The 25,270-nt window shown below is 59.2% G+C and overlaps 5 protein-coding genes across 6 annotated transcripts; 3 read left to right on the forward strand and 2 right to left on the reverse strand.

The window, feature by feature from the left end:
• The first annotated feature begins 938 nt into the window (after positions 1 to 938).
• On the forward strand, positions 939 to 4,180 carry TACO1 (translational activator of cytochrome c oxidase I). Its single transcript, XM_080412026.1, has 5 exons — positions 939 to 1,074; positions 1,678 to 1,784; positions 1,864 to 2,000; positions 2,085 to 2,277; positions 3,850 to 4,180. The coding sequence occupies exons 2-5, from the start codon at positions 1,746 to 1,748 to the stop codon at positions 4,048 to 4,050; spliced, it is 570 nt and encodes a 189-aa protein (XP_080268152.1). The 5' UTR covers positions 939 to 1,074; positions 1,678 to 1,745; the 3' UTR covers positions 4,051 to 4,180.
• Positions 4,181 to 5,045: 865 nt separating this feature from the next.
• On the reverse strand, positions 5,046 to 9,943 carry LOC308058014 (transforming growth factor beta regulator 1-like). The gene is made up of 3 exons (XM_080412025.1): positions 9,895 to 9,943; positions 6,154 to 8,299; positions 5,046 to 6,065 (listed from the first exon to the last, which is right to left on the reverse strand). Exons 2-3 carry the CDS (start codon positions 6,341 to 6,343, stop codon positions 5,107 to 5,109), a joined length of 1,149 nt encoding a protein of 382 aa, XP_080268151.1. The 5' UTR covers positions 6,344 to 8,299; positions 9,895 to 9,943; the 3' UTR covers positions 5,046 to 5,106.
• Positions 9,944 to 10,121: 178 nt separating this feature from the next.
• On the forward strand, positions 10,122 to 18,052 carry LOC308058018 (uncharacterized protein). Of its 2 annotated transcripts, none has more exons than XM_080412029.1 (4): positions 10,122 to 10,261; positions 11,054 to 11,136; positions 12,833 to 12,933; positions 13,420 to 18,052. In XM_080412029.1, exons 1-4 carry the CDS (start codon positions 10,256 to 10,258, stop codon positions 15,546 to 15,548), a joined length of 2,319 nt encoding a protein of 772 aa, XP_080268155.1. In that variant the 5' UTR covers positions 10,122 to 10,255; the 3' UTR covers positions 15,549 to 18,052. The 2 variants fall into 2 exon arrangements, with proteins under 2 accessions (XP_080268155.1, XP_080268156.1); XM_080412030.1 differs by having other exon boundaries at positions 12,896 to 12,933.
• On the reverse strand, positions 15,782 to 19,946 carry LOC308058016 (uncharacterized protein; the record flags this gene model as incomplete). The annotated part of the gene is made up of 10 exons (XM_080412027.1): positions 15,782 to 15,889; positions 15,944 to 16,051; positions 16,122 to 16,138; positions 16,210 to 16,317; positions 16,389 to 16,479; positions 16,800 to 16,870; positions 16,942 to 16,978; positions 17,282 to 17,497; positions 17,889 to 18,121; positions 19,705 to 19,946. 10 exons carry the CDS (start codon positions 19,944 to 19,946, stop codon positions 15,819 to 15,821), a joined length of 1,194 nt encoding a protein of 397 aa, XP_080268153.1. The 3' UTR covers positions 15,782 to 15,818.
• Positions 19,947 to 19,990: 44 nt separating this feature from the next.
• Positions 19,991 to 24,590, forward strand: LOC308058019 (uncharacterized protein). The gene is made up of 3 exons (XM_080412031.1): positions 19,991 to 20,081; positions 22,424 to 22,492; positions 23,463 to 24,590. Exons 2-3 carry the CDS (start codon positions 22,429 to 22,431, stop codon positions 24,308 to 24,310), a joined length of 912 nt encoding a protein of 303 aa, XP_080268157.1. The 5' UTR covers positions 19,991 to 20,081; positions 22,424 to 22,428; the 3' UTR covers positions 24,311 to 24,590.
• The last annotated feature ends 680 nt before the right edge of the window (positions 24,591 to 25,270 follow it).

Below are 25,270 nucleotides of genomic sequence, written 5' to 3' on the forward strand. Positions count from 1 at the left end.
AGCCCCCCCCCCAGGCACTATAGAATCTATAGGGCCCCCATAGAGTCTATAGCTCCCCCCAGGCACTATAGAATCTATAGGGCCCCCATAGAGTCTATAGCCCCCCCCCCAGGCACTATAGAATCTATAGGGCCCCCATAGGGTCTATAGCTCCCCCCAGGCACTATAGAATCTATAGGGCCCCCATAGGGTCTATAGCCCCCCCCAGGCACTATAGAATCTATAGGGCCCCCATAGGGTCTATAGCCCCCCCCCAGGCACTATAGAATCTATAGGGCCCCCATAGGGTCTATAGCCCCCCCCCCAGGCACTATAGAATCTATAGGGCCCCCACAGGGTCTATAGCCCCCCCCCCAGGCACTATAGGATCTATAGGGCTCCCATAAAGTCTACAGGCCCTCCCCCAGGTCTATAGGCGCCCCCACAGGCACTATAGGGCCCCCCACATGGCGCTATAGGGTCTATAGGGCCCCGCTCAGCGCTATAGGATCTACAGGGCCCCCCACAGGGTCTATAGGCCCTCCCAGGGTTCTATAGGTCCCCACGCGCGCTTCCCATCCCCTCCACCCCCCCAACACTTCCGCGCGCGGCAGGAAAGGGCGTGGCCGGGCGGCGCGCGCCCTGACGTCACCTTCCCCCCCCCCTTCCTTCCTGCCGGCGGGGGCGGGGGTGGAGGGGCGGGGTTTACCCGTGATGACTTGCGGGGGGGGGCGGGGCGGAGGGAGGGGCGGGGTTTCCCCGCGCTGGCCGGCGAGGGGGTGGGTGGGAGGGGGCGGGGCGGGGGGGCGGGGCGGAGGGGTGGGGGAGGGGCGCAGGCGGCTCCATGGCGGCGGCCCGGGCGCTGCGGTGGCTGCGCCGGGCGGGGGGTTGGGGGGAGGGGGAGGGGTGGGTGGGGGGGTGGGGTCCCCCCCCCCCTTCCCCCCGCCCCCCGGCGGGGGCTGCACGCGGCGGGGGGCGCGGCGCGCGCCGGGCACAACCGCTGGTCCAAGGTCCGGAACGTGAAGGGGCCGCGCGACGCCGCCAGGGGGCGCCTGTTCCAGCGCCTCGCGCTGCTGCTGCGCGCGGCCGCACGGCGTACGGCACCGGGGGGGAGGGGGGGGGGGGGGGAGCGGGGGAGGGGGGGGTTGGCGAGAGGCACCCGGGGGAGGGGTACCTATGGGGGGGGGAGGGAGGAGTGGGGGGGGGGGAACCGGGGGGGTTGGGGGGAGGGGCACCCATGGGAGGGGTACCCATGGGGGGGCGAGGGGCACCCATGGGGGTGGGGGAGGGGTGCCCATTGGGAGGGGGAGGGAGGAGCGGGGGGGAGTGGGGGGGAAGAGGGGGAGGGAACTGGGGTGGTGGGGGGGGAACTGGGGGGGGAGGGGCACCCATGGAGCGGGGAGGGGCACCCATGGCGGGGGAGGGGCTCCCATGGGGGGTGGGGGGGAGCATTGGAGGGGGAGGGCGAGCACTGAGGGGGGCGGGGCCATTAGGGGAGGAGGGGCACCGCGGGGGGGAGGGGCACCCGGGGGGTGGGGTGGGAGCAGGGGGAGGCACTGGGGGGGGGGGGGGGGGGGGGGGGGGGGGCACCGATCACCCCCCCAAGACCCCCTGGGCTCTGGGGGGGTTGGGGGCTGGGCTAAGGCACCCTGACCCCTCCCCCCTTCCCAACCCCCCCCCCCCTCCCCCCCCCCCCAGAGGGAGGCCCAGACCCGTCACTCAACGCCCAGTTGGCCAACGTGGTAGAGCAATGCCGGGCCAAGAACATGCCCAAGGCCTCCATCGAGGCCGCCATCCACGGCGCGGTAGGTGGGGGAGGGGCGGGGGGGGCTCCCTTCGACGTGTTATGGAGTCTGGGGTCCCTCACCCCTCCCCCCCCCCTAGGAAAAAGCGGGGTCGGCCACCACACGGGTGGTCTACGAAGCCCGCGGTGCCGGGGGTTGGGTTCTCCTGGTGGAGGTCATCACCGATGACCCGCGGCGGAGCCAACGCGACCTCCGTGGAGTCCTCACCCGCCACGGGTCAGTCCGGGGGGGGGTGGGGTGGGGGATGGGCACCCTAAGGGGTGGGGGAGGGGTCACCCGATTTGACAGCGGTGCTGGTAGGGGGACGCTGGCGGACGGAGCGCGTCACGGCTTTGAGGAGCAGGGGGTGGTGCGCGTGGGGCGGCGGGACCGACACGGCGCCCGCGTCACCTTGGAGGCGGCGTTGGAGGCGGCGGCGGAGGCCGGGGCGCAGGATGTCTGCGAGGAGGAGGAGGAGGAGGAGGAGGAGGAGGAGGAAGAGCAGGCGCTGAAGGTGGGTGAGGAGGGAGGGGGGATGGGGGGCGGGGCGCTTGTGGTGGCCCAACTGGGTTTGGGTGTTCCTTGGCCATCCCCAACCACCCTCGACCATCTCTTGACCATCTCCAACCACCTTTGACCACCTCCTGACCCTCCCGGACCACCCTTGACCCTCCCCAATCACCCCTGGCCATCCCTTGACCATCTCCAACCACCCTTGACCATCCCTTGGCCATGCCCAACCACCCCTGACCATCTCCAACCACCTTTGACCACCCCTTGACCCTCCCAGACCACCCTTGACCCTCCCCAACCACCCTCGGCCATCCCTTGACCATCTCCAACCACCCCTTGACCATCACCAACCAACCCCAACCATCCCCAACCACCCTTGGCCGTCCCTTGACGATCTCCAACCAACCCTTGACCATCTCCAACCACCCCTTGACCATCCCTTGACCATCTCCAACCACCCCTGACCATCCCCAACCACCCTTGGCCATCCCTTGACCATCTCCAACCACCCCTGACCATCTCCAACCACCCCTTGACCATCCCTTGACCATCCCCAACCACCCTTGGCCATCCCTTGACCATCTCCAACCACCCCTGACCATCCCCAACCACCCTTGGCCATCCCTTGACCATCTCCAACCACCCCTGACCATCCCCAACCACCCTTGGCCATCCCTTGACCATCTCCAACCACCCCTTGACCATCCCTTGACCATCTCCAACCACCCCTGACCATCTCCAACCACCCCTTGACCATCCCTTGACCATCTCCAACCACCCCTGACCATCCCCAACCACCCTTGGCCATCCCTTGACCATCTCCAACCACCCCTGACCATCTCCAACCACCCCTGACCATCCCCAACCACCCTTGACCATCCCTTGACCATCTCCAACCACCCCTTGACCATCTCCAACCACCCCTTGACCATCTCCAACCACCCCTGACCATCCCAAACCACCCCTGGCCATCCCTTGACCATCTCCAACCACCCCTGACCATCTCCAACCACCCTTGGCCATCCCTTGACCATCTCCAACCACCCCTGACCATCCCCAACCACCCCTGACCATCCCCAACCACCCTTGGCCATCCCTTGACTATCTTCAACCACCCCTGACCATCCCCAACCACCCTTGGCCACCCCTTGACCATCTCCAACCACCCCTGACCATCCCCAACCACCCTTGGCCATCCCTTGACCATCTCCAACCACCCCTGACCATCTCCAACCACCCCTGACCATCCCCAACCACCCTTGGCCATCCCTTGACCATCTCCAACCACCCCTGACCATCCCCAACCACCCTTGGCCACCCCTTGACCATCTCCAACCACCCCTGACCATCCCCAACCACCCTTGGCCATCCCTTGACCATCTCCAACCACCCCTGACCATCTCCAACCACCCCTGACCATCCCCAACCACCCTTGGCCATCCCTTGACCATCTCCAACCACCCCTGACCATCCCCAACCACCCTTGGCCATCCTTTGACCATCTCCAACCACCCCAGACCATTCCTTGCCCCTCCCCCCACTGCTGACCCTTCCCCCCCCTCCCCCACCCCAGTTCATCTGCGAGGCCTCGGCCCTGCGGAGGGTGCGGGACCACCTGGAGACCTCGGGGCTGCGCCCGTTCTCGGCCACCGTCGAGTACGTCCCCCGCGCCCGCGTGACGCTGCCGGAGGGGACGCAGGAGCAGGCCGAGAAGCTCCTCCAGGCCCTCAGCGACTGCCCCGACGTCGTCCGCCTCTACCACAACATCCAATAGGAGACTGTTTTATTGGGAGGGCGTGTCCCCCACCAATGGCGGGGGGGGGGGGGGGGGTCCCTCTCCCCCTCCCCCCCCTCTCCCCACCCACCCCCAGTGGCTGCGATGACAATAAAGAGCCCGGTGTGACCGTGGGGCTCCGTTGGTGGGACCAACCCACCCAACAAATATGGCGGCGGCGGCGGGGGAGGGGTGGTTTATTGGAGGGGGGGGATGGTTTATTGGTGGGGCGTGGTTTATTGGGGGGTGTGGTTTATCAGGTGGGGTGGTTTATTGGGTGGGGGTATGGCTTATTGGGGTGGGTGTGGTTTATCAGGTGGGGTGGGGTGGTTTATTGGGTGGGGGGATGGTTTATTGGGGTGGGCGTGGTTTATTGGGGGTGGGGTGGTTTATTGGGTGGGGGGATGGTTTATTGGGGGTGGGCGTGGTTTATGGGGGTGGTTTATTGGGGTGGGCGTGGTTTATTGGGGGGTGGTTTATTGGGTGGGGGGGTTTATTGGGGGGTGGTTTATTGGGTGGAGGGGTTTATTGGGGTGGGCGTGGTTTATTGGGGGTGGAGTGGTTTATTGGGTGGGGGGATGGTTTATTGGGGGTGGGCGTGGTTTATAGGGGGTGGTTTATTGGGGTGGGTGTGGTTTATTGGGGGTTGGTTTATGGGGGTGGTTTATTGGGGTGGGCGTGGTTTATTGGGGGGTGGTTTATTGGGTGGGGGTGTGGTTTATTGGGGGTGGGCGTGGTTTATTGGGGGATGGTTTATTGGGGGGTGGTTTATTGGGTGGGGCGGTTTATTGGGAGGGTGTGGTTTATTGGGGGTGGGGTGGTTTATTGGGTGGGGCGGTTTATCGGGGGGTGTGGTTTATTGGGGGTGTGGTGGTTTATTGGGTGGGGCGGTTTATTGGGGGTGGGCGTGGTTTATTGGGGAGTGGCTTACTGTGAGGGTGGGGTGGTTTATTGGGGGGGTGGTTTATTGGGGTGGGCGTGGTTTATTGGGGGGTGGGGTGGTTTATGGGGGGGGGGTGGTTTGGGGGGGGGGTGGTTTATTGGGGGGGGGAGGGGTCACTCATCGGAGCCGGTGGGGCTGCCCAGGAAGATGTCGGCGTAGCTGTAGGCCGGGGCGGCGCCTTCCTCCTCCTCCTCCTCTTCCTCCTCCTCCTCGTCGTCGTCGTCATCGTCGTCGTCGTCCTCTTCCTCCTCCTCCTCCTCCTCCTCCTCCTCGGCGGGGAGGAAGGTGCCGGCATCGCCCCGCAGCAACCGGCGGACGGTGGGGTGGGTGAGGCCGAAGAAATCCTCGCCGGCGCCGGGGGTGGGGGGTAAAACCCGAGGGCGCCCCCCGGCTTCTTCCAGCGCTTGGAGGAGTCGCCCGTGACAGACGTCGGGGGTGGGACCCGCCAAAACTCTGCCGGGGTCGTCTTGGGCCACCACCTCGCACCGCGGCCCAGCCACGACGCGGCAAGTGTAGAGGCAACGGCGGGCAGGGCGTCGGGTGCTGGCGAAGAGGCGGGTGCTCCGGAAGCCCAAGGGTAAGGGGTTCCCCGCCCCCACCCCGCCGACCCCCAAGCTGTGCACCGTCAACGGGCCCAAGGTCAACGGGAGGGTCAACGCCGCACCGCGCCGCCGGGGGGGGGCGGGCCTCAATATGGCGGCCGGCGGCCCAGTTGGCTCGACGGGGTCTTGGGAAGGGCTCAGGATGGTGGGGGGTGGGGGTGGGGGCGGCGGCGGCGGCACGTCCAGCTGGGGGCCACCACGGGGGCCGTTGGGCCTGGATTCATCTCGCGGCGCCGGTGGCCTGGTTGGGGGTCGCGGGTCGGTTCGCGGGTCGTTGGGTCGCGGGGCGTCCGCCGCGGCGTCGCGGGGCGCCGCCGGTCTCGGGTTGGTTGCCCTCGACTCATCCCTTGACCCGACGGGTCTCGGGTTGGCGGCTCTCGCTTCGTCCCCTCCCCCATCTCTCGCCCCGCCCCCCCCTCGGCTCATTGCTCCCGCCCTCCCTTCCCCCCCCCAACCTTGACCCCCCCAACCTCGCCCCATCCCTCGACCCCCCCAACCTCGCCCCATCCCTTGCCCCCGCCCCCCTCCCCCCCTGCCCCCGCCGCCCCTCCCCCTCCTCCCCTCCCCCCCCCAAGGCCCGCAGCTGGAGCAGGCGCCGCAGCAGGAACCGCCGCTCCTCCCGTGCCCGCCACCACTTGGCCTCCACCCGCGCCACCTCGTCGCACAACGCCCCGTTCTCCAGCACCAGCGCCCGCGCCGCCCGCCGCAACCGGCGGTACTTCACCCGGTAGCGCCCCCCCTTGGCCATCCCGCCTCATTACACCCCCCCCCTTAATTAATTAACACTCCCCCACACCCCCAGTAGGGGGAGCTGATGAGCGGAGGGGGAAGAGGTGGGTGGGGATGTTGCGGCGGGGGAGGGGGGAGGTGGCGCGGTTAATTAGTGGCGAGTAATTAATTGCAAGTCGTGGGCTGGGTTGCGGTGGAGCCGGTGGGCTGCAGTCGGTCCGGTGGGTTGTAATTAATCCAGTGGGTTGCAATTAATCCGGTGGGTTGCAATTAATCCATTTGGTTGCAATTAATCCGGTGGGTTGCAATTAAACCAGTGAGTTGTAATTAATCTGATGACTTGTAATTAATTCGGTGAGAATCCATTGAGTTGCAATTAATCCATTCGGTTGCAATTAATCCATTCAGTTGCAATTAATCCGGTGGGTTGCAATTAAACCAGCGAGTTGTAATTAATCTGATGACTTGCAATTAATTCGGTGAGAATCCATTGAGTTGCAATTAATCCGGTGGGTTGCAGTTAATCCGGTGGGTTGCAATTAATCCGGTGGGTTGCAATTAATCCAGTGGGTTGCAGTTAATCCAGTGGGTTGCAATTAATCTGGTGGGTTGCAATTAAACCAGTGAGTTGTAATTAATCTGATGACTTGCAATTAATTTGGTGAGAATCCATTGAGTTGCAATTAATCCGGTGGGTTGCAGTTAATCCAGTGGGTTGCAATTAATCCGGTGGGTGGCAATTAATCCATTCGGTTGCAATTAATCCATTCAGTTGCAATTAATCCGGTGGGTTGCAATTAAACCAGCGAGTTGTAATTAATCTGATGACTTGCAATTAATTCGGTGAGAATCCATTGAGTTGCAATTAATCTGGTGGGTTGCAGTTAATCCAGTGGGTTGCAATTAATCCAGTGGGTTGCAATTAATCCATTTGGTTGCAATTAATCCAGTGGGTTGCAATTAATCCATTTGGTTGCAATTAATCCGGTGGGTTGCAATTAAACCAGTGAGTTGTAATTAATCTGGTGACTTGCAATTAATTTGGTGAGAATCGATTCAGTTGCAATTAATCCAGTGGGTTGCAGTTAATCCAGTGGGTTGCAATTAATCCGGTGGGTTGCAATTAATCCATTCGGTTGCAATTAATCTGGTGGGTTGCAATTAAACCAGTCAGTTGTAATTAATCTGATGACTTGCAATTAATTCGGTGAGAATCCACTGAGTTGCAATTAATCCGGTGGGTTGCAGTTAATCCAGTGGGTTGCAATTAATCCGGTGGGTTGCAATTAATCCATTCGGTTGCAATTAATCCATTTGGTTGCAATTAATCCGGTGGGTGGCAATTAATCCGGTGGGTTGCAATTAATCTGGTGGGTTGTAATTAATCTGCTGGGTTCTAATTAATCCGCTGGGTTGCAATTAAACCAGCGAGTTGTAATTAATCTGATGACTTGTAATTAATTCCGTGGGAATCCATTAGGTTGCAATTAATCCATTGGGTTGCAATTAATCCGGTGGGATGCAATTAATCCATTCGGTTGCAATTAATCTAGTGGGTTATAATTAATCCAGTGGGTTGCAATTAATCTGGTGAGCTGCAATTAACCCGGTGGGTTTTAATTAATCCGGTGGGTTGCAATTAATCCGGTGGGTTGCAATTAATCCGTTCGATTCCAATTAATCCATTGAGTTGCAATTAATCTGGTGGGTTGCGATTAATCCGGTGGGTTGCAATTAATCCGTTTGATTCCAATTAATCCAGTGGGTTGCAATTAATCCGGTGGGTTGCGATTAATCCGGTGGGTTGCAATTAATCCGTTTGATTCCAATTAATCCAGTGGGTTGCAATTAATCCGGTGGGTTGCGATTAATCCGGTGGGTTGCAATTAATCCGTTTGATTCCAATTAATCCATTGAGTTGCAATTAACCCGGTGGGTTGCAATTAATCCAACCAGCCGCAATTAATCCGGTGCGCTGCAATTAATTAAATGGGCTGCAATTAATTTAGCAACTTGGGGTGTAAATCCGGGAATGTGGGGTGAAACGGGGCGATTTGGGGTGAAAATCTGGAGTTTGGGGTGTAAATCTGGAAAGTTGGGGTGAACCTGGGGGATTGGGGGTGTAAAATCTGGAATTTGGGGTGTAAATCTGGAAAGTTGGGGTGAACCTGGGGGATTGGGGGTGTAAAATCCGGAATTTGGGGTGTAAATCCAAAGATTTGGGGTGAAATTGGGCGATTTCAGATATAAATCCAGAGATCTGGGGTGTAAATCCGGAGAGTTGGGGTGTAAATCTGGAGATTTGGGGTAAAACCAGGTGATTTTGGGTGTAAAAACAGAGATTCGGGGTGTAAATCTGCAAACTGGGGGTAAAACAGGGGAATTGGGGGTGTAAATCCAGAATTTGGGGTGTAAACCTGAAAATTAGGGATGAAACTGGGGGATTTGGGGTGTAAATCCGGAATTTGGGGTGTAAACCTGCAAATTAGGGATGAAACTGGGGGATTTGGGGTGTAAATCTGGAATTTGGGGTAAACCCGAGGGATTTGGGGTGTAAATCCAGCAATTTGGGTAGAAATGGGGCAATTTGGGGTGAAATCTGGCAATTTGGGGTGTAAATCTGGAAAGTTGGGGTAAAACCAGGGTATCTGGGGTGAAACCGGGGAATTTGGGGTGTAAATCCAGAATTTGGGGTGCAAATCTGCAAATATGGGGTGAAATTGGGGGTTTGGGGGGTCTAAATCCGGAAAATTGGGGTGTAAATCTGCAAATTGGGGGTGAAACCGGGAGATTTGGGGTGAAACTGGTCGATTTGGGGTGGAAATCCGGAATTTGGGGTGTAAACCTGCAAATTAGGGATGAAGCCGGGGGATTTGGGGTGTAAATCCAGAAAGTTGGGGTGAAAACGGGCGATTTGGGGTGTAATTCCGGAATTTGGAGTGTAAATCTGTAAAACTGGGGTAAAACCAGGCGATTTCAGGTGCAAATCGGGATTTTGGGGTGTAAATCCGCAAAATGGGGGTGAAACAGGGGCTCTGGGGCGTAAATCCAGAAAGCTGGGGTAAACCTGAGGGATTTGGGGTGCAAATCCAGCAATTTGGGGAGAAATGGGGCAATTTGGGGTGTAACCGGGCAATTAGGGGTGTAAATCCAGAATTTGGGGTGTAAACCTGCAAATTAGGGATGAAACTGAGGGATTTGGGGTGTAAATCCGGAAAATTGGGGTAAAACCAGGCGATCTGGGGTGAAACCGGGCGATTCGGGGTGTAAATCCGGAAGTTGGGGTGTAAATCCGGAGCTTTGGGGAGAAACGGGGTAAATGGGGGGTCAACCCGGGGGACTGCGGGTGTAAATCCGGAATCTGGGGTGTAAACCTGCAAATCAGGGGTGAAGCCGTGGGATTTGGGGGGTGTAAATCCGGAACGCTGGGGTAAACCCGAGGGATTCGGGGGTGTAAATCCAGCAGTTTGGGGAGAAATGGGGCGATTCGGGGTGTAAATCCGGAATTTGGGGTGTAAATCCGGAATGGGGGGTGGGGGCGGGGTGTAACCGGGGGGGTTCGGGACTCACCGGGGTCCCGGGAGGCGTCCGGGGGGGGGGGGGGGGAGGTGCAGGAAGGGGCGGGGGAGGGGGAGGGGCGGGGGGAGGGGCAGGAAGGGGAGGAGGCAGAGGAGGGGGAGGGGCGTCGTGACGCCGGCGCTGACGTCACCGCGCCGGGGGAGGGGCGGGGCCCAGCTCCCAGCAGCCCCCGCGGCCCGCGCCGACGAGCTGCCCCACCCCCACCCCCGCTCCCGCGGGGCCCCCCCCCAACCCCCCCCTCCCCTCCCCTCCCCCACCGCACACACCCCCCCCCACCCCCCCACTCCCCCCCGGCGACCCCTGACCCCTGACCTCTGACCCCGGGCAGCGGGGGCAGCCGCGGCGCAGCACAATGGAGGTGAGCGGGGGGCGGGGCGCGACCCCCGATGGGGGCTATAGGGGATGGGACCCCCCCTATAGGGGCTATAGGGGCTGGGACCCCACTATAGGGGGGATGGGACCCCCCCAAAGGGGGCTACAGGGGATGGGACCCCCCCGATGGGGGCTATAGGGGATGGGACCCCCCCTATAGGGGCTATAGGGGTTGGGACCCCACTATAGGGGGATGGGACCCCCCCCCAAAGGGGCTATAGGGGATGGGACCCCCCCTGTAGGGGCTATAGGGGTTGGGACCCCACTATAGGGGGATGGGACCCCCCCCAAAGGGGGCTATAGGGGCTGGGACCCCCCCTGTAGGGGCTGGGACCCCACTATAGGGGGGATGGGAACCCCCCCAAAGGGGGCTATAGGGGATGGGACCCCCCCTATAGGGGCTATAGGGGCTGGGACCCCACTATAGGGGGGATGGGACCCCCCCCAAAGGGGCTATAGGGGATGGGACCCCCCCTGTAGGGGCTATAGGGGTTGGGACCCCACTATAGGGGGATGGGACCCCCCCCAAAGGGGGCTATAGGGGCTGGGACCCCCCCTGTAGGGGCTGGGACCCCACTATAGGGGGGATGGGACCCCCCCAAAGGGGGCTATAGGGGATGGGACCCCCCCTATAGGGGCTGTAGCATATGGGACCCCCCCCCATGGGGGCTATAGGGGCTGAGGACCCCCCGCCCCGGGGCTATAGGAACCCCCTGCCCCCCTGGGTCCCCCCAGGCCCGGTGTGACCCCCCCCCTCCCCTCCCCTCCCCCCCCCCAGGCCGGGTCCTCCGCGGTCCCCGAGTTCCCAGAGGACGGTGACAGCTCCGGGCCCCCCCCGCGGGGGAGACCCCAGGCCACCAGGTGGGGGATGGGGGGGCATGGGGGGGGGATGGGGACATGGGGGGGACATGGGGGGGTGGGGACACCGGGGGGACGATGACGACATGGGGGGGATGGGGACATTGGGGGGGGATGGGGGACATGGGGACAATGGGGGATGGGGACATAAGGACATGGGGGGGGATGGGGACACGGGGGGGATGGGGACACTGGGGGACATGGGGGGACACGCGGGGGATGGGGACATGGGGGGGGGATGGGCATATGGGGGGGATGGGGACACTGGGGGGACATGGGGGAGGACATGGGGGGATGGGGGACACGGGGGGGTGGAGGGGGACAGGGTGACATGGGGGGGTGGGGACATGGGGGGGGATGGGGACGAGGGGATGGGGAGATGGGGACACGGGGGGGGGGATGGGGACACTGGGGGACATGGGGGGACACACGGGGGATGGGGACATTGGGGGGGGATGGGGAAATAAGGACATGGGGGGGGATGGGCATATGGGGGGGATGGGGACACTGGGGGGACACGGGGGGACACAGGGGGGATGGGGACATTGGGGGGGGATGAGGGACATGGGGACAATGGGGGATGGGGACATAAGGACATGGGGGGGATGGGACAAGGGGGGGACGGGGACATGGGGGACATGGGGACACGGGGGGGACACCGGGGGACAGGGTGACATGGGGGGGTGGGGACATGGGGGGGGGATGGGGACGAGGGGATGGGGGAGATGGGGACACGGGGGGGGGATGGGGACACTGGGGGACATGGGGGGACACGCGGGGGATGGGGACATTGGGGGGGGATGGGGAAATAAGGACATGGGGGGGGATGGGCATATGGGGGGGATGGGGACACTGGGGGGACACGGGGGGACACAGGGGGGATGGGGACATTGGGGGGGGATGAGGGAAATGGGGACAATGGGGGATGGGGACATAAGGACATGGGGGGGATGGGGACAAGGGGGGGACGGGGACATGGGGGACATGGGGACACGGGGGGGACACCGGGGGACAGGGTGACATGGGGGGGTGGGGACATGGGGGGGGGATGGGGACGAGGGGATGGGGGAGATGGGGACACGGGGGGGGGATGGGGACACTGGGGGACATGGGGGGACACGCGGGGGATGGGGACATTGGGGGGGGATGGGGAAATAAGGACATGGGGGGGGATGGGCATATGGGGGGGATGGGGACACTGGGGGGACATGGGGGACATGGGGACAATGGGGGATGGGGACATAAGGACATGGGGGGGGGATGGGGACACGGGGGGGACACCGGGGGACAGGGTGACATGGGGGGGGGTGGGGACATGGGGGGGGATGGGGACGAGGGGATGGGGGAGATGGGGACACGGGGGGGGGGATGGGGACATTGGGGGACATGGGGGGACACACGGGGGATGGGGACATTGGGGGGGGATGGGGAAATAAGGACATGGGGGGGGATGGGCATATGGGGGGGATGGGGACACTGGGGGGACATGGGGGGGTGAAGGGGGTTGGGGACATGGGGGGGATGGGGACACGGAGGGGGACGAGGGGACGTGGGGGGGGCGGGGGGGATGTGGGGACATGGCGGGGAGGGGGGGGAGGGGACACGACACGGGACCGGCGCCGGTGTCACCCCTCGGGGCCACCAAAGCCACAGGTACCCTCCCCTCCCCCACCCCCCACCTCCCCCCATGACCCCCCAGGCCACCCCCTCCTCCCCAGCCCCCTGCGGGTGTCACCACCCCTCCCCCACTTGTCCTCCGCAGCGCCCCTCCCCCCCCCGCCAGCACCGTGACCCCACCGGGTGAGTCCTCGGGGGGGGGTGGGGGGGGGCATTTGGGGGGTGGGGGGGTGGGGGGTTCCTTCTGGGGGGGTGGGAAACTGAGGCACGGGGGGGCAGGGGGTCCCTTGGGGGGAGGGGGCTGGGGGGTCCCTTTTGGGGGGTGGGGGGTCATTTGTGGGGGAGGGGTGGGCAAACTGAGGCACGGGGGGGGCTGGGGGTCCCTTGGGGGGAGGGGGGTGAGGTGTCGTTTTTGGGGGAGGGGCAAACTGAGTGGGGAGGGGTGGGGAAACTGAGGCACGGGGGGGGCTGGGGGTCCCTTTTGGGGGGGTGGGGGGTCATTTGTGGGGGAGGGGTGGGCAAACTGAGGCACGGGGGGGGCTGGGGGTCCCTTGGGGGGAGGCGGGTGAGGTGTCGTTTTTGGGGGAGGGGCAAACTGAGTGGGGAGGGGTGGGGAAACTGAGGCACGACCTTCCCCCCTCCCCCTCCCCCCTCCCCTCCCCCATCCAGCCACCTCCCCCCGCCCCTTCCCCTGCCCCTCCTGCGGCAAGACCTTCGCCCAACGCTCCAACCTCCTCAAACACCGCCGCGTCCACACGGGCGACCGCCCCTACCGCTGCCCCGAGTGCGGCCGCTGCTTCGGCTGGAGCTCCTCCCTCCTGGAACACCGCAAAGGCCACGCCGGCGCCAAACCCCACGCCTGCCCCGAGTGCGGCAAAACCTTCCGCCGCTCCTCCACCCTCCTGGAGCACCAGCGCACCCACACGGGCGAGAAACCCTTCGGTTGCCCTCAGTGCGGCGCGCGTTTCAGCCAAAACTCGACGTTGGTCCATCACCGGCGGACCCACACCGGGGAACGGCCTTACGGTTGCCCGGAATGCGGGAGAAAGTTTGGGAGAAAATCCACCTTGGCCACGCATCGCCGCGTCCATACCGGGGAACGACCCTACGGTTGCGGCGAGTGCGGGAGGAGGTTCGCCGTCAGTTCCGATTTGGCCAAGCATCGGCGCGGGGCGCACGGCGGGGGGGGCTGCGGCGAGGAGGGGGCGGGGGCGGGGGCGGGGCGGAGGAAGAGGAGCCATGGTGGGGGCGTCAACAGCGCCGACGTTGAGGGCGATGGCGGCGTTGACCGCGTTGACGGCGTTGGCCGTATTGACCGTGTTGCCAGCGTCGATGGCGTTGGCCGCGTCGACCGCGTTGACCACGTCGACTGTGTTGACCGCGTTGACCGCATTGACCGTGGTGATGGCGTTGATGGCATTAACAGCATTGGCCACGTTGACCACGTTGACCGCGTTGACCGCGTTGACCACATTGACCGTGTTGACCACGTTGACTGCGTTGACGACGTTGACCACATTGACCACTTTGACCGCGTCAACGACGTTGACCACATTGACCGCGTTGACCGCGTTGACGACGTTGACCACATTGACCGTGTTGACCGCGTTGATGGCATTGACCGTAGTGACCCTGTTGCCAGCATTGATGGTGTTGACAGCGTTAACCGCATTGACCGTGTCCACCGTGTTGACCAAGTTGACCATGTCAACCACGTTGACCGTGTTGACGGCGTTGACCATGTTGACCACGTTGCCCGTGTCGCCCGCATTGACCCTGTTGACGGCGTTGCCCGTGTCGCCCCTGCTGACTGCATCGGTGGCGCCGATGGCGCTGCCCCTGCTGACTCCCTTGAGCGCGCTGCCGCCGCCACCGCCGCCGAGCGCCCGCACCGCTGCGAGGAATGCGGCCAAGCTTTCCGCCACGCCACCACCTTCTTCCTTCACCGCCAAACCCACGCCGGCACCTTCGCTTGCCCCCTCTGCCCCGAACGCTTCGAGGGCAGCGCCCAACTGGCCCGCCACCACCGCCAACGCCACAGCCCGGTGGCCAAACCCTACCGCTGCGACGCTTGCGGCAAAGCCTACGCTCAACCCGCCGGGCTCCGGCACCATCAACCGGAGCAACCTTTGGGTTGCCCTCACTGCGGCGCTTCTTTCCTTTGGACCTGCCGCTTGGCGCGCCACCTCCGCGCCTGCCGCCCCCCCCTCAAACCCTACCGCTGCCCCGAGTGCGGCAAAGCTTTCGGGCAGAGCTCCAAACTCCTGCGCCACCAGGTGACCCACACGGGCGAGAAACCTTACAAGTGCCCCGAGTGCGGGAAAATTTTCAGCCAGAGCTCCAACTTGACGGAACACCGGCGGACGCACGGGGGAGGGGAGCGCCACTTCTGCCCCCTCTGCGGCAAAGGCTTCGCCTTGGGGTCTTACTTGGCCAAACACCGGCTGACCCACACGGGGGAGCGGCCGTACCGCTGCACCGAGTGCGGCAAAGCGTTCCGCCAGAGCTCCAACCTGATCCAACACCAACGGACCCACACCGGCGAGAGGCCCTACACCTGCGGGTTGTGCGGGAAGAGTTTTGGCCAAAATTCGCATCTGGCCAAACACCGGCGGACCCACACCGGGGAGCGGCCCTATCGTTGCGGCGATTGCGGCAAGAGCTTCCGGCAAAGCGCCAACCTCTTGGAGCACCGGCACACCCACACGGGCGAGCGGCCCTACCGCTGCGCTCAGTGCGGCAAGACCTTCGGCTGGAGTTCGGCCTTCAGCAAGCACCAACGGACCCACCTGGCTTAAGAGGAGCGGGGGTGGGGGAGGGGGGGCGGGGGAGGAGGGGGGCGGGGCGAGGCGGGGACGGGGTGGGATGGGGGGTTCATCCAGGAGGACCAAGCCAGGATCCTTCGGTTTGAGTCAGGGCCAGCGTGGTGACATCTTGGAGGACCTAGCAAGATCCTTGACCTTGACCCGGGGCCATCATGGTGCCCCCAAGGCCGTGGTGACCCCTTGGAGGACCTCCCAAAACCCTTGACCTTGACCCAGGTCCATCATGGCATCATCTTGGGTGACCTACAATGACTCTTGACCTACCAAGACCCTTGACCTTCCCCCAGGTCCATCATGGTGACCCCTTGGAAGACCTATCAAGACCCTTGACCTTGACCCAGGGCCATCATGTTGACCCCTTGGAAGACCTACCAAGACCCTTGACCTTGACCCATGGCCATCATGGTGGCCCCTTGGAAGACCTATCAAGTCCCTTGACCTTGACCCAGGGCCATCATGGTGACCCCTTGGAAGACCTACCTAGATCCTTGACCTTGACTAACATCCATCATGGCACCCCAAGGGCGTGGCTTCATCTTGGAGGACCTCCCAAGACCCTTGACCTTGACCCAGGGCCACCATAGTGCCCCCAAGGCCGTGGTGACCCCTTGGAGGACCTCCCAAAACCCTTGACCTTGACCCAGGTCCAACATGGTGACCCCTTGGAGGACCAACCAAGACCCTTGACCTTGACCCAGGTCCAACATGGTGACCCCTTGGAGGACCAACCAAGACCCTTGACCTTGACCCAGGTCCATCATGGCATCATCTTGGAGGACCTTCAAAGACTCTTGACCTACCAAGACCCTTGACCTTGACCCATGGCCATCATGGTGGCCCCTTGGAAGACCTACCAAGTCCCTTGACCTTGACCCAGGGCCATCATGGTGACCCCTTGGAAGACCTACCTAGATCCTTGACCTTGACTAACATCCATCATGGCACCCCAAGGGCGTGGCTTCATCTTGGAGGACCTCCCAAGACCCTTGACCTTGACCCAGGGCCACCATAGTGCCCCCAAGGCCGTGGTGACCCCTTGGAGGACCTCCCAAAACCCTTGACCTTGACCCAGGTCCAACATGGTGACCCCTTGGAGGACCAACCAAGACCCTTGACCTTGACCCAGGTCCAACATGGTGACCCCTTGGAGGACCAACCAAGACCCTTGACCTTGACCCAGGTCCATCATGGCATCATCTTGGAGGACCTTCAAAGACTCTTGACCTACCAAGACCCTTGACCTTGACCCAGGTCCATCATGGTGACCCCTTGGAAGACCTACCAAGTCCCTTGACCTTGACCCAGGGCCATCATGACGTCATCTTGGAGGACCTTCAAAGACTCTTGACCTACCAAGACCCTTGACCTTCCCCCAGGTCCATCATGGTGACCCCTTGGAAGACCTACCAAGACCCTTGACCTTGACCCAGGGCCATCATGGTGGCCCCTTGGAAGACCTACCAAGTCCCTTGACCTTGACCCAGGGCCATCATGGTGACTCCTTGGAAGACCTACCTAGACCCTTGACCTTGACTAACATCCATCATGGCACCCCAAGGGCGTGGCTTCATCTTGGAGGACCTCCCAAGACCCTTGACCTTGACCCAGGTCCAACATGGTGACCCCTTGGAGGACCAACCAAGACCCTTGACCTTGACCCAGGTCCATCATGGCATCATCTTGGAGGACCTTCAAAGACTCTTGACCTACCAAGACCCTTGACCTTGACCCAGGGCCATCATGGTGACCCCTTGGAAGACCTCCCAAGACCCTTGACCTTGACCCAGGTCCAACATGGTGACCCCTTGGAGGTCCAACCAAGACCCTTGACCTTGACCCAGGTCCATCATGGTGGCCCCTTGGAAGACCTACCAAGACCCTTGACCTTGACCCATGGCCATCATGGTGACCCCTTGGAAGACCTACCTAGATCATTGACCTTGACTAACATCCATCATGGCACCCCAAGGGCGTGGCTTCATCTTGGAGGACCTCCCAAGACCCTTGACCTTGACCCAGGGCTGTCATGGTGCCCCCAAGGCCGTGGTGACCCCTTGGAGGACCAACCAAGACCCTTGACCTTGACCCAGGGCCATCATGGCATCATCTTGGAGGACCAACCAAGACCCTTGACCTACCAAGACCCTTGACCTTGACCCAGGTCCAACATGGTGACCCCTTGGAGGTCCAACCAAGACCCTTGACCTTGACCCAGGTCCATCATGGCATCATCTTGGAGGACCTACAAAGACTCTTGACCTACCAAGACCCTTGACCTTCCCCCAGGTCCATCATGGTGACCCCTTGGAAGACCTACCAAGACCCTTGACCTTGACCCAGGGCCATCATGGTGACCCCAAGGTCCACCCCACCCCACCCCCCATGACCCCCCAGAGGGGACCCCAGATGCCTGGGTGGGGGGTGGGGTGTCCTCCCCTCCCCCCCCCCCCAGTATGTCAATACATAGTGGTGAACCCGGCTGCTGTGGTTTGTGACTGGGGGTTACTGGGAGCGCTGGGGGGGAGGGGGAGGGAGCACTGGGAGCACTGGTGGGAGGGGGAGGGGGCACTGGGAGGGGTTGGGGGGGTACTGGGAGGGACAGCAGGGGTCACTGGGAGCACTGGGGAGAGGGAGAAGGGGGTACTGGGAGCAGTGGGGAGGGACTGGAGGGGTACTGGGAGGGACAGCAGGGGTCACTGGGAGCACTGGGGAGAGAGGGGGGCACTGGGAGCAGTGGGAAGGGACTGGAGGGGTACTGGGAGGGTCAGCAGGCGGCACTGGGAGCACTGGGGAGAGAGGGGGGCACTGGGAGCAGTGGGGAGTGATGGGAGGGGTACTGGGAGGAACTGCAGGGGTCACTGGGAGCACGGGGGATGGGTAGGGGCACTGGGAGCAGTGGGAAGGGACTGGAGGGGTACTGGGAGGGTCAGCAGGGGTCACTGGGAGCACTGGTGGGAGGGGGAGGGGGCACAGGGAGCACTGGGAAGGCTTGGAGGGGTATTGGGAGGGATGGCAGGGGGCACTGGGAGCACTGGGAAGGGATTGGGGGGGACACTGGTTGCGCTGGGAGCACTGGGAAGGGATTTGGGGGGCACTGGTTGTACTGGGAGGACTGGGATGAGATGTGGGGCGGCACTGGTTGTACTGGAAGCACTGGGAGGGGATTTGTGGGGCACTGGTTGTACTGGAAGCACTGGGAGGGGATTTGTGGGGCACTGGTTGTACTGGGAGCACTGGGAAGAGATTTGGGGGGACACTGGTTGGACTGGGAGGACTGGGAGGGGATTTGTGGGGGGACACTGGTTGTACTGGGAACACTGGGAAGGGATTTGGGGGGCATAGGTTGTACTGGGAGCACTGGGAAGGGATTTGTGGGGCACTGGTTGTACTGGGAGCACTGGGAAGGGATTTGGGGGGGGACACTGGTTGTACTGGGAACACTGGGAAGGGATTTGGGGGGCACTGGTTGTACTGGGAGCACTGGGAGGGGATTTGCGGGGCACTGGTTGTACTGGGAGCACTGGGAAGAGATTTGGGGGGACACTGTTTGTACTGGGAGCACTGGGAGGGGATTTGGGGGGGGGACACTGGTTGTACTGGGAACACTGGGAAGGGATTTGGGGGGCACTGGTTGTACTGGGAGCACTGGGAAGGGATTTGGGGGGGCCACTGGTTGTACTGGGAGCACTGGGAGGGGATTTGGGGGGGCACTGGTTGTACTGGGACCACTGGTATGGGATTTGGGAGGGGTACTCTGTACTAGGAGCGCTGGGAGGGGATTTGGGGGGCCACTGGTTGTACTGGGAGCACTGGGAGGGGATTTGGGGGGCCACTGGTTGTACTGGGAGCACTGGGAGGGGGTTTGTGGGGGCACTGGTTGTACTGGGAGCACTGGAATGGGATTTTGGAGGGGCACTGGTTGTACTGGGAGCACTGGGAGGGGGTTTGTGGGGGCACTGGTTGTACTGGGAGCACTGGGAGGGGATTTGGGAGGGGTACTCTGTACTAGGAGCACTGGGAGGGGATTTGGGGGGCCACTGGTTGTACTGGGAGCACTGGGAGGGGATTTGGGGGGGCACTGGTTGTACTGGGAGCACTGGGAGGGGGTTTGGGGCAGCACTGGTTGTACTGGGAGCACTGGAATAGGATTTTGGAGGGGCACTGGTTGTACTGGGAGCACTGGAATGGGATTTTGGAGGGGCACTGGTTGTACTGGGAGCACTGGGAGGGGATTTGGGGGGGCACTGGTTGTACTGGGAGCACTGGGAGGGGATTGGGGGGGGCACTGGTTGTACTGGGAGCCTTCCCATGTTCCCTGAGGACACGCATGACCTTGGCATGTCCTTCACATGTCCCTAGCCCCCCCCCCATGACCGTAGCGTGTCTCCGTGGTCGCGCGTGGCCCCATCAGCCCCCGCGGCAGCCGCCCCTCCCCCCCCCACCACCGGCCGCCCCTCCCCCCCCCCCCCCATTGTCCGGCACCGGCCCCAGCGCTGCCACTTTGGGGTGAAAAACGCTCGTTTTGGGTCTGGGGGGGGGGTGTCGGGGGAGCCCTGGGGGGGGGCTGGGCGCGGTGTGGGGGAGGGGAGGCCCGTTTGGGGGGTGGGGGAGGGGTGAAGTGAATGGCTGTTCAGATTCGCGTTTTGGGGGGAAAAACGGGGGAAATTGGGATCGTCGGGAGGGGTGGGGGGAGGGGGCTGCGTTTTGGGGGAAAAAGGGGGAAATTGGGTGAATGGGGGGGTGTAAAAATGAGTAATTTGGGGGATTTTGTTTTGGGGTGAAAAAGGGGAAAAAATGGGTCGGTTCCTGCTGGGTGGGGGGTGTGTGTGTAGAATGAATTATTTTTAAGGAGTTCGTTTTGGGGTGAAAAAGGGGGAAATTGGGGCAGTTGCTCTCGTAGGTGGGCGTGTAAAAATAATTATTTTAGGGATTGTGTTTTGGGGGGGAAAAGGGGGAAATTGAGCCGATTCCTGCTGGGGGGGGGGGGGGGTGTCAAATTGTTGAATTTTAAGGATGTAAAAATGTTTAATTTGGGGGATTGTGGTTTTGGGGTGAAAAAGGGGGAAATTGGGTGAATTGCTTGGAGATGTGGGGTTGTAAAATTAATTCTTTTTAAGGAGTTTGTTTTGGGGTTAAAAATGGGGGAAATTGGGCCAATTGCTCAGAGACGTGGGGGGGTGAAAATGTTTCATTTTAGGGATTGCGTTTTGGGGTGAAAAAGGGAAAAAATGGGCCGATTCCTGCTGGGGGGGTGATGTAAAATTATTGAATTTTAAGGATTTTCTTTTTGGGGGAAAAGGGGGGAAATTGTGCTGATTTTTTGGAGATGTGGGGGGTCTAAAAATGTTTAATTTTAGGGGTTGTGGTTTGGGGTGAAAAAGGGAAAAATGGGTCAATTCCTGCTGGGTGGGGGTGTGTAAAATTATGGGATTATAAGGAGTTTGTTTTGGGGTGAAAAAGGGGGAAATTGGGCCGATTTGTTGGAGATGTGGGGGTGTAAAAATAATTAATTTTAGGGATTGCAGTTTGGGGTGGAAAAGGGGGAAATTGGGGCGATTCCTGCTGGGTGTGGGGGGGTAAAATTAATTATTTTGAAAGTATTTTGGTTTGGGGTGAAGAAGAGAGAAAATGGGTGAATTCCTTGGAGAGGGGGAGTTTAAAAATTGTTTCATTTGGGGGATTGTGTTTTGAGGTGAAAAAGGGGGAAATTGGGGGCAGTTGCTCTCATGTGTGGGCATGAAAATTAATTATTTTTAGGGATTGTGTTTTGGGGTGTAAAAAGGGGAAATTGGGCCAATTTGTCGGAGATGGGGGTATAAAAATATTTAATTTTTAAAAATCTCTTTTACTTGCTTTTAATTTTTTTATTTTTAAAATATCCTTTAATTATTTTTTAATTTTTTTCCAATTACCTTTATTTGTCTTTTTTAAATGATTTAATTTTTTTCAAAATTGTAATTTTAAAAAAATATTTTTTTCCAATTTCCTTAAATGATAATTTATTTTTACAAAAATATTTTAAATATATTTTAAGTTTTTTTAAAAATCTAAATTTAATTTACTTTATTTTCTTAAATTTCTTTCATTTTTTAAAATATTTTAGATTTCCTTTGGTTTTTTGATTTAAATTTTGTTTACTTCATGTTTTTAAATTTTTTTCAGTTTAATTTTTTGTCAATTAATTTCCTTTATTTTTTAAATATAAATTTTGTTTACATTTCCAAGTTATTTTTTTATTTTTAGAATTTTCCTTAATCTTATTTGATTTACTTTTTTAAAAAGATTTCAAATTTCCTTTCATTTTAATTTACATTTTGTTTAGTTTTTTGATTTTTTAAAATTCCTTTCGTTTTCTTCCATTTACTTTTAAAACCAAGATTTTCAATTTCCTTGACTTTTTAAATTTAAACTTTATGTTTTTAATTTTCTTTAATTTACTTTTAAAAAGGTTTTTACGTTTCCTTTCATTTTCGTTAATTTAATTTTTTCCCGAAAGATTTTACATTTCTTTTTTAATTTAAATTTCATTTAATTTATATATTTCCTTTCAATGCCTTTGATTTTTTTTTTAAATTAAGTCTCCTGTAATATTTTAATTTTAAATTTAAATTTCCTTGACTTTTTCTAATTTATTTTAATTTTTATTTCCCTTAATTCCTTTGAATTTAAAAAAAAAATTAAAAACTCCTTTAATTGTTGATTTTTTAAAAAAAAATCCTTTTCTTCAGTTTTTCAAAATTCCCTCTCTTTTTATTTTTTTTTGTCTTCTTAAAATTTTAATTACTTTTAAAATTTTAATTATTTTCTTTTATTTTATGTTAATGTGCTCTTTCCTCCCCCCCCTGCAGCCCCCATGGAGCCCCGCCCCGCCCCGGAGCCGGCTGATGGGGGGAGGGGCCCGGCCGCCACCTGCCCAGGTGAGGGAGGACCCGGGGAGGGGGGGGAGGGGGGGGATTTTTGGGGTGAAACAAGGAGAAAATGGGAAAAAATGGGGGTTGGGAGATGGGGGTGGGTGGGGGTCATGGAGGTCTGGAAGGGGGGGTGGGGCCACCAGGAGATGGTCCCCTATGGAGAACGTCCATCCATGGTGGCCACCAGGAGATGGTCCTCCATGGAGAATGTCCACTTGTGGTGGCCACCAGGAGATAGTCCTCCATGGAGAACATCCATCCATGGTGGGACAATGACCCTGGGAGATGTTCCTCCATGGAGAACGGCCATCCATGGTGGGACAATAACCCACAGGAGATGTTCCTCCTTGGAGAATGTCCATCCGTGGTGGAACAATAACCCACAGGAGATGTTCCTCCTTGGAGAATGTCCATCCGTGGTGGAACAATAACAATCAGGAGATGTTCCTCCTTGGAGAATGTCCATCCGTGGTGGAACAATAACAATCAGGAGATGTTCCTCCTTGAAGAACATCCATCCGTGGTGGAACAGTGACCCTGGGACATGTTCCTCCATGGAGAACATCCATCCGTGGTGGGACAATGATCCTGGGAGATGTTCCTCCATGGAGAACGTCCATCCATGGTGGGACAATAACCCACAGGAGGTGTTCCTCCTGGAGAACGTCCATCCATGGTGGAACAATAACCCACAGGAGATGTTCCTCCTTGGAGAATGTCCATCCGTGGTGGAACAATAACAATCAGGAGATGTTCCTCCTTGAAGAACATCCATCCGTGGTGGAACAATGACCCTGGGAGATGTTCCTCCATGGAGAACGTCCATCCATGGTGGAACAATAACCCACAGGAGATGTTCCTCCTTGGAGAACATCCATCCGTGGTGGAACAATGACCCTGGGAGATGTTCCTCCATGGAGAACATCCATCCGTGGTGGAACAATGACCCACAGGAGATGTTCCTCCCCTCCCCCAGGTCCCCCTCCACCCCCCCGCCGCTTCGTCAACCTCTTGGGCCTCCTGGAAGCATCCCCGTCCCGCAAACGCTACCATTGCACCGACTGCGGCAAGACCTTCGGCCAAAGCTCCAACCTCCTGGAGCACCAGAGGACCCACACGGGCGAACGCCCCTTCACCTGCGTCCAATGCCAGAAGAGCTTCAGCCGAAGCTCCACCTTGGTGGAACATCTCCGCATCCACACCGGGGAGAAACCCTACGCGTGTCCCGTTTGTGCCCGCGCCTTCAGTAGAAGCTCCACCTTGACGGAACATCGTCGGATCCATACTGGAGAAACTCCATATTCTTGTCCGGAATGTGGGAAGACCTTTGGTAGAACTTCCAGTTTGGTCAAACATCTCCGGATCCACACGGGCGAGAAACCCTACGGTTGCGTTCGTTGCGGCAAGACCTTCAGCTTGAGCTCCAACTTGGTCAAACACGAGAGGACCCACACGGGGGACAAACCATTCTCCTGCCCTCAATGCCCCAAACGTTTCAAGAAGAAGACCCATTTGACGTCCCACCAAAGGACCCACACCGGGGAACGACCTTACCGGTGCGGGGAATGCGGGAAAGCGTTCGGTCAAAGTTCGACGCTCATCGAACATCAACGCATCCACACGGGGGAACGGCCCTACCGCTGCGGCGCGTGCGGCAAGAGCTTCTGCGTCAGCTCCAACCTGGTCAAGCACCAACGCATCCACACGGGCGAGAAGCCCTACGGTTGCGGGCGCTGCGGCAAACGCTTCCGCTACAAGCCGCAGTTCACCCGCCACCTCAAGGTCCACCCCGAGGGGGAGGGCGTGGCCACCGGGAGGTCCTGAGAGGCCTTGGAGGAGGAGGAGGTGGACGTCAACGGCGCCGCGGTGTGGTCTACCGTGATGGTTTCTTCATGAGAACCTAAAGATGGAAGGTGGCTGGTGGTGGCCACCGTGGTTGGAGATGGTTGTGGTTCCTGGTGGCATCTGCAGATGGATTGGGGACACTTTGGGGACATTTTGGGGATGTGATGTGGTGGTGGTATCTCCATTACATACTCCATCATCATGGCTTCTTCATAAAGACCCAATAAAGGAACGTAACTCATGGTGGCCACCATGGTTGGACGTGGTTGTGGCGCCTGGTGCTGCTTTGAGATCAACTGGGGACTATTTGGGGATGTGATGGTGGCATCTCCATGACGTGCTCCATCATCATGGCTTCTTCATAAAGACCTGAAGAGTGAACGTGGCTCATGGTGGCCACCACGGTTGGAGATGGTTGTGGTTCCTGGTGGCATCTGCAGATGGATTGGGGGGGACATTTTGGGGACGTGATGTGGTGGTGGCATCTTCATAACTTGCTCCATCATCATGCCTTCTTCATAAAGACCTAAAGAATGGACGTGGCTCATGGTGGCCACCATGGTTGGACGTGGTTGTGGCGCCTGGTGCTGCTTTGAGATCAACTGGGGACTATTTGGGGATGTGATGGTGGCATCTCCATGACGTGCTCCATCATCATGGCTTCTTCATAAAGACCTGAAGAGTGAACGTGGCTCATGGTGGCCACCACGGTTGGAGATGGTTGTGGTTCCTGGTGGCATCTGCAGATGGATTGGGGACACTTTGGGGACATTTTGGGGACGTGATGTGGTGGTGGCATCTCCATAACATGCTCTATCATCATGGCTTCTTCAGAAAGACCTAAAGAATGGACGTGGCTCATGGTGGCCACCATGATTGGAGATGGTTGTGGTTCCTGGTGGCATCTGCAGATGGATTGGGGGGGACATTTTGGGGACG

This window comes from Falco punctatus (assembly GCF_963210335.1).
Source record: "Falco punctatus genome assembly, contig: scaffold_271, whole genome shotgun sequence".
Lineage (NCBI taxonomy): Eukaryota > Metazoa > Chordata > Aves > Falconiformes > Falconidae > Falco > Falco punctatus.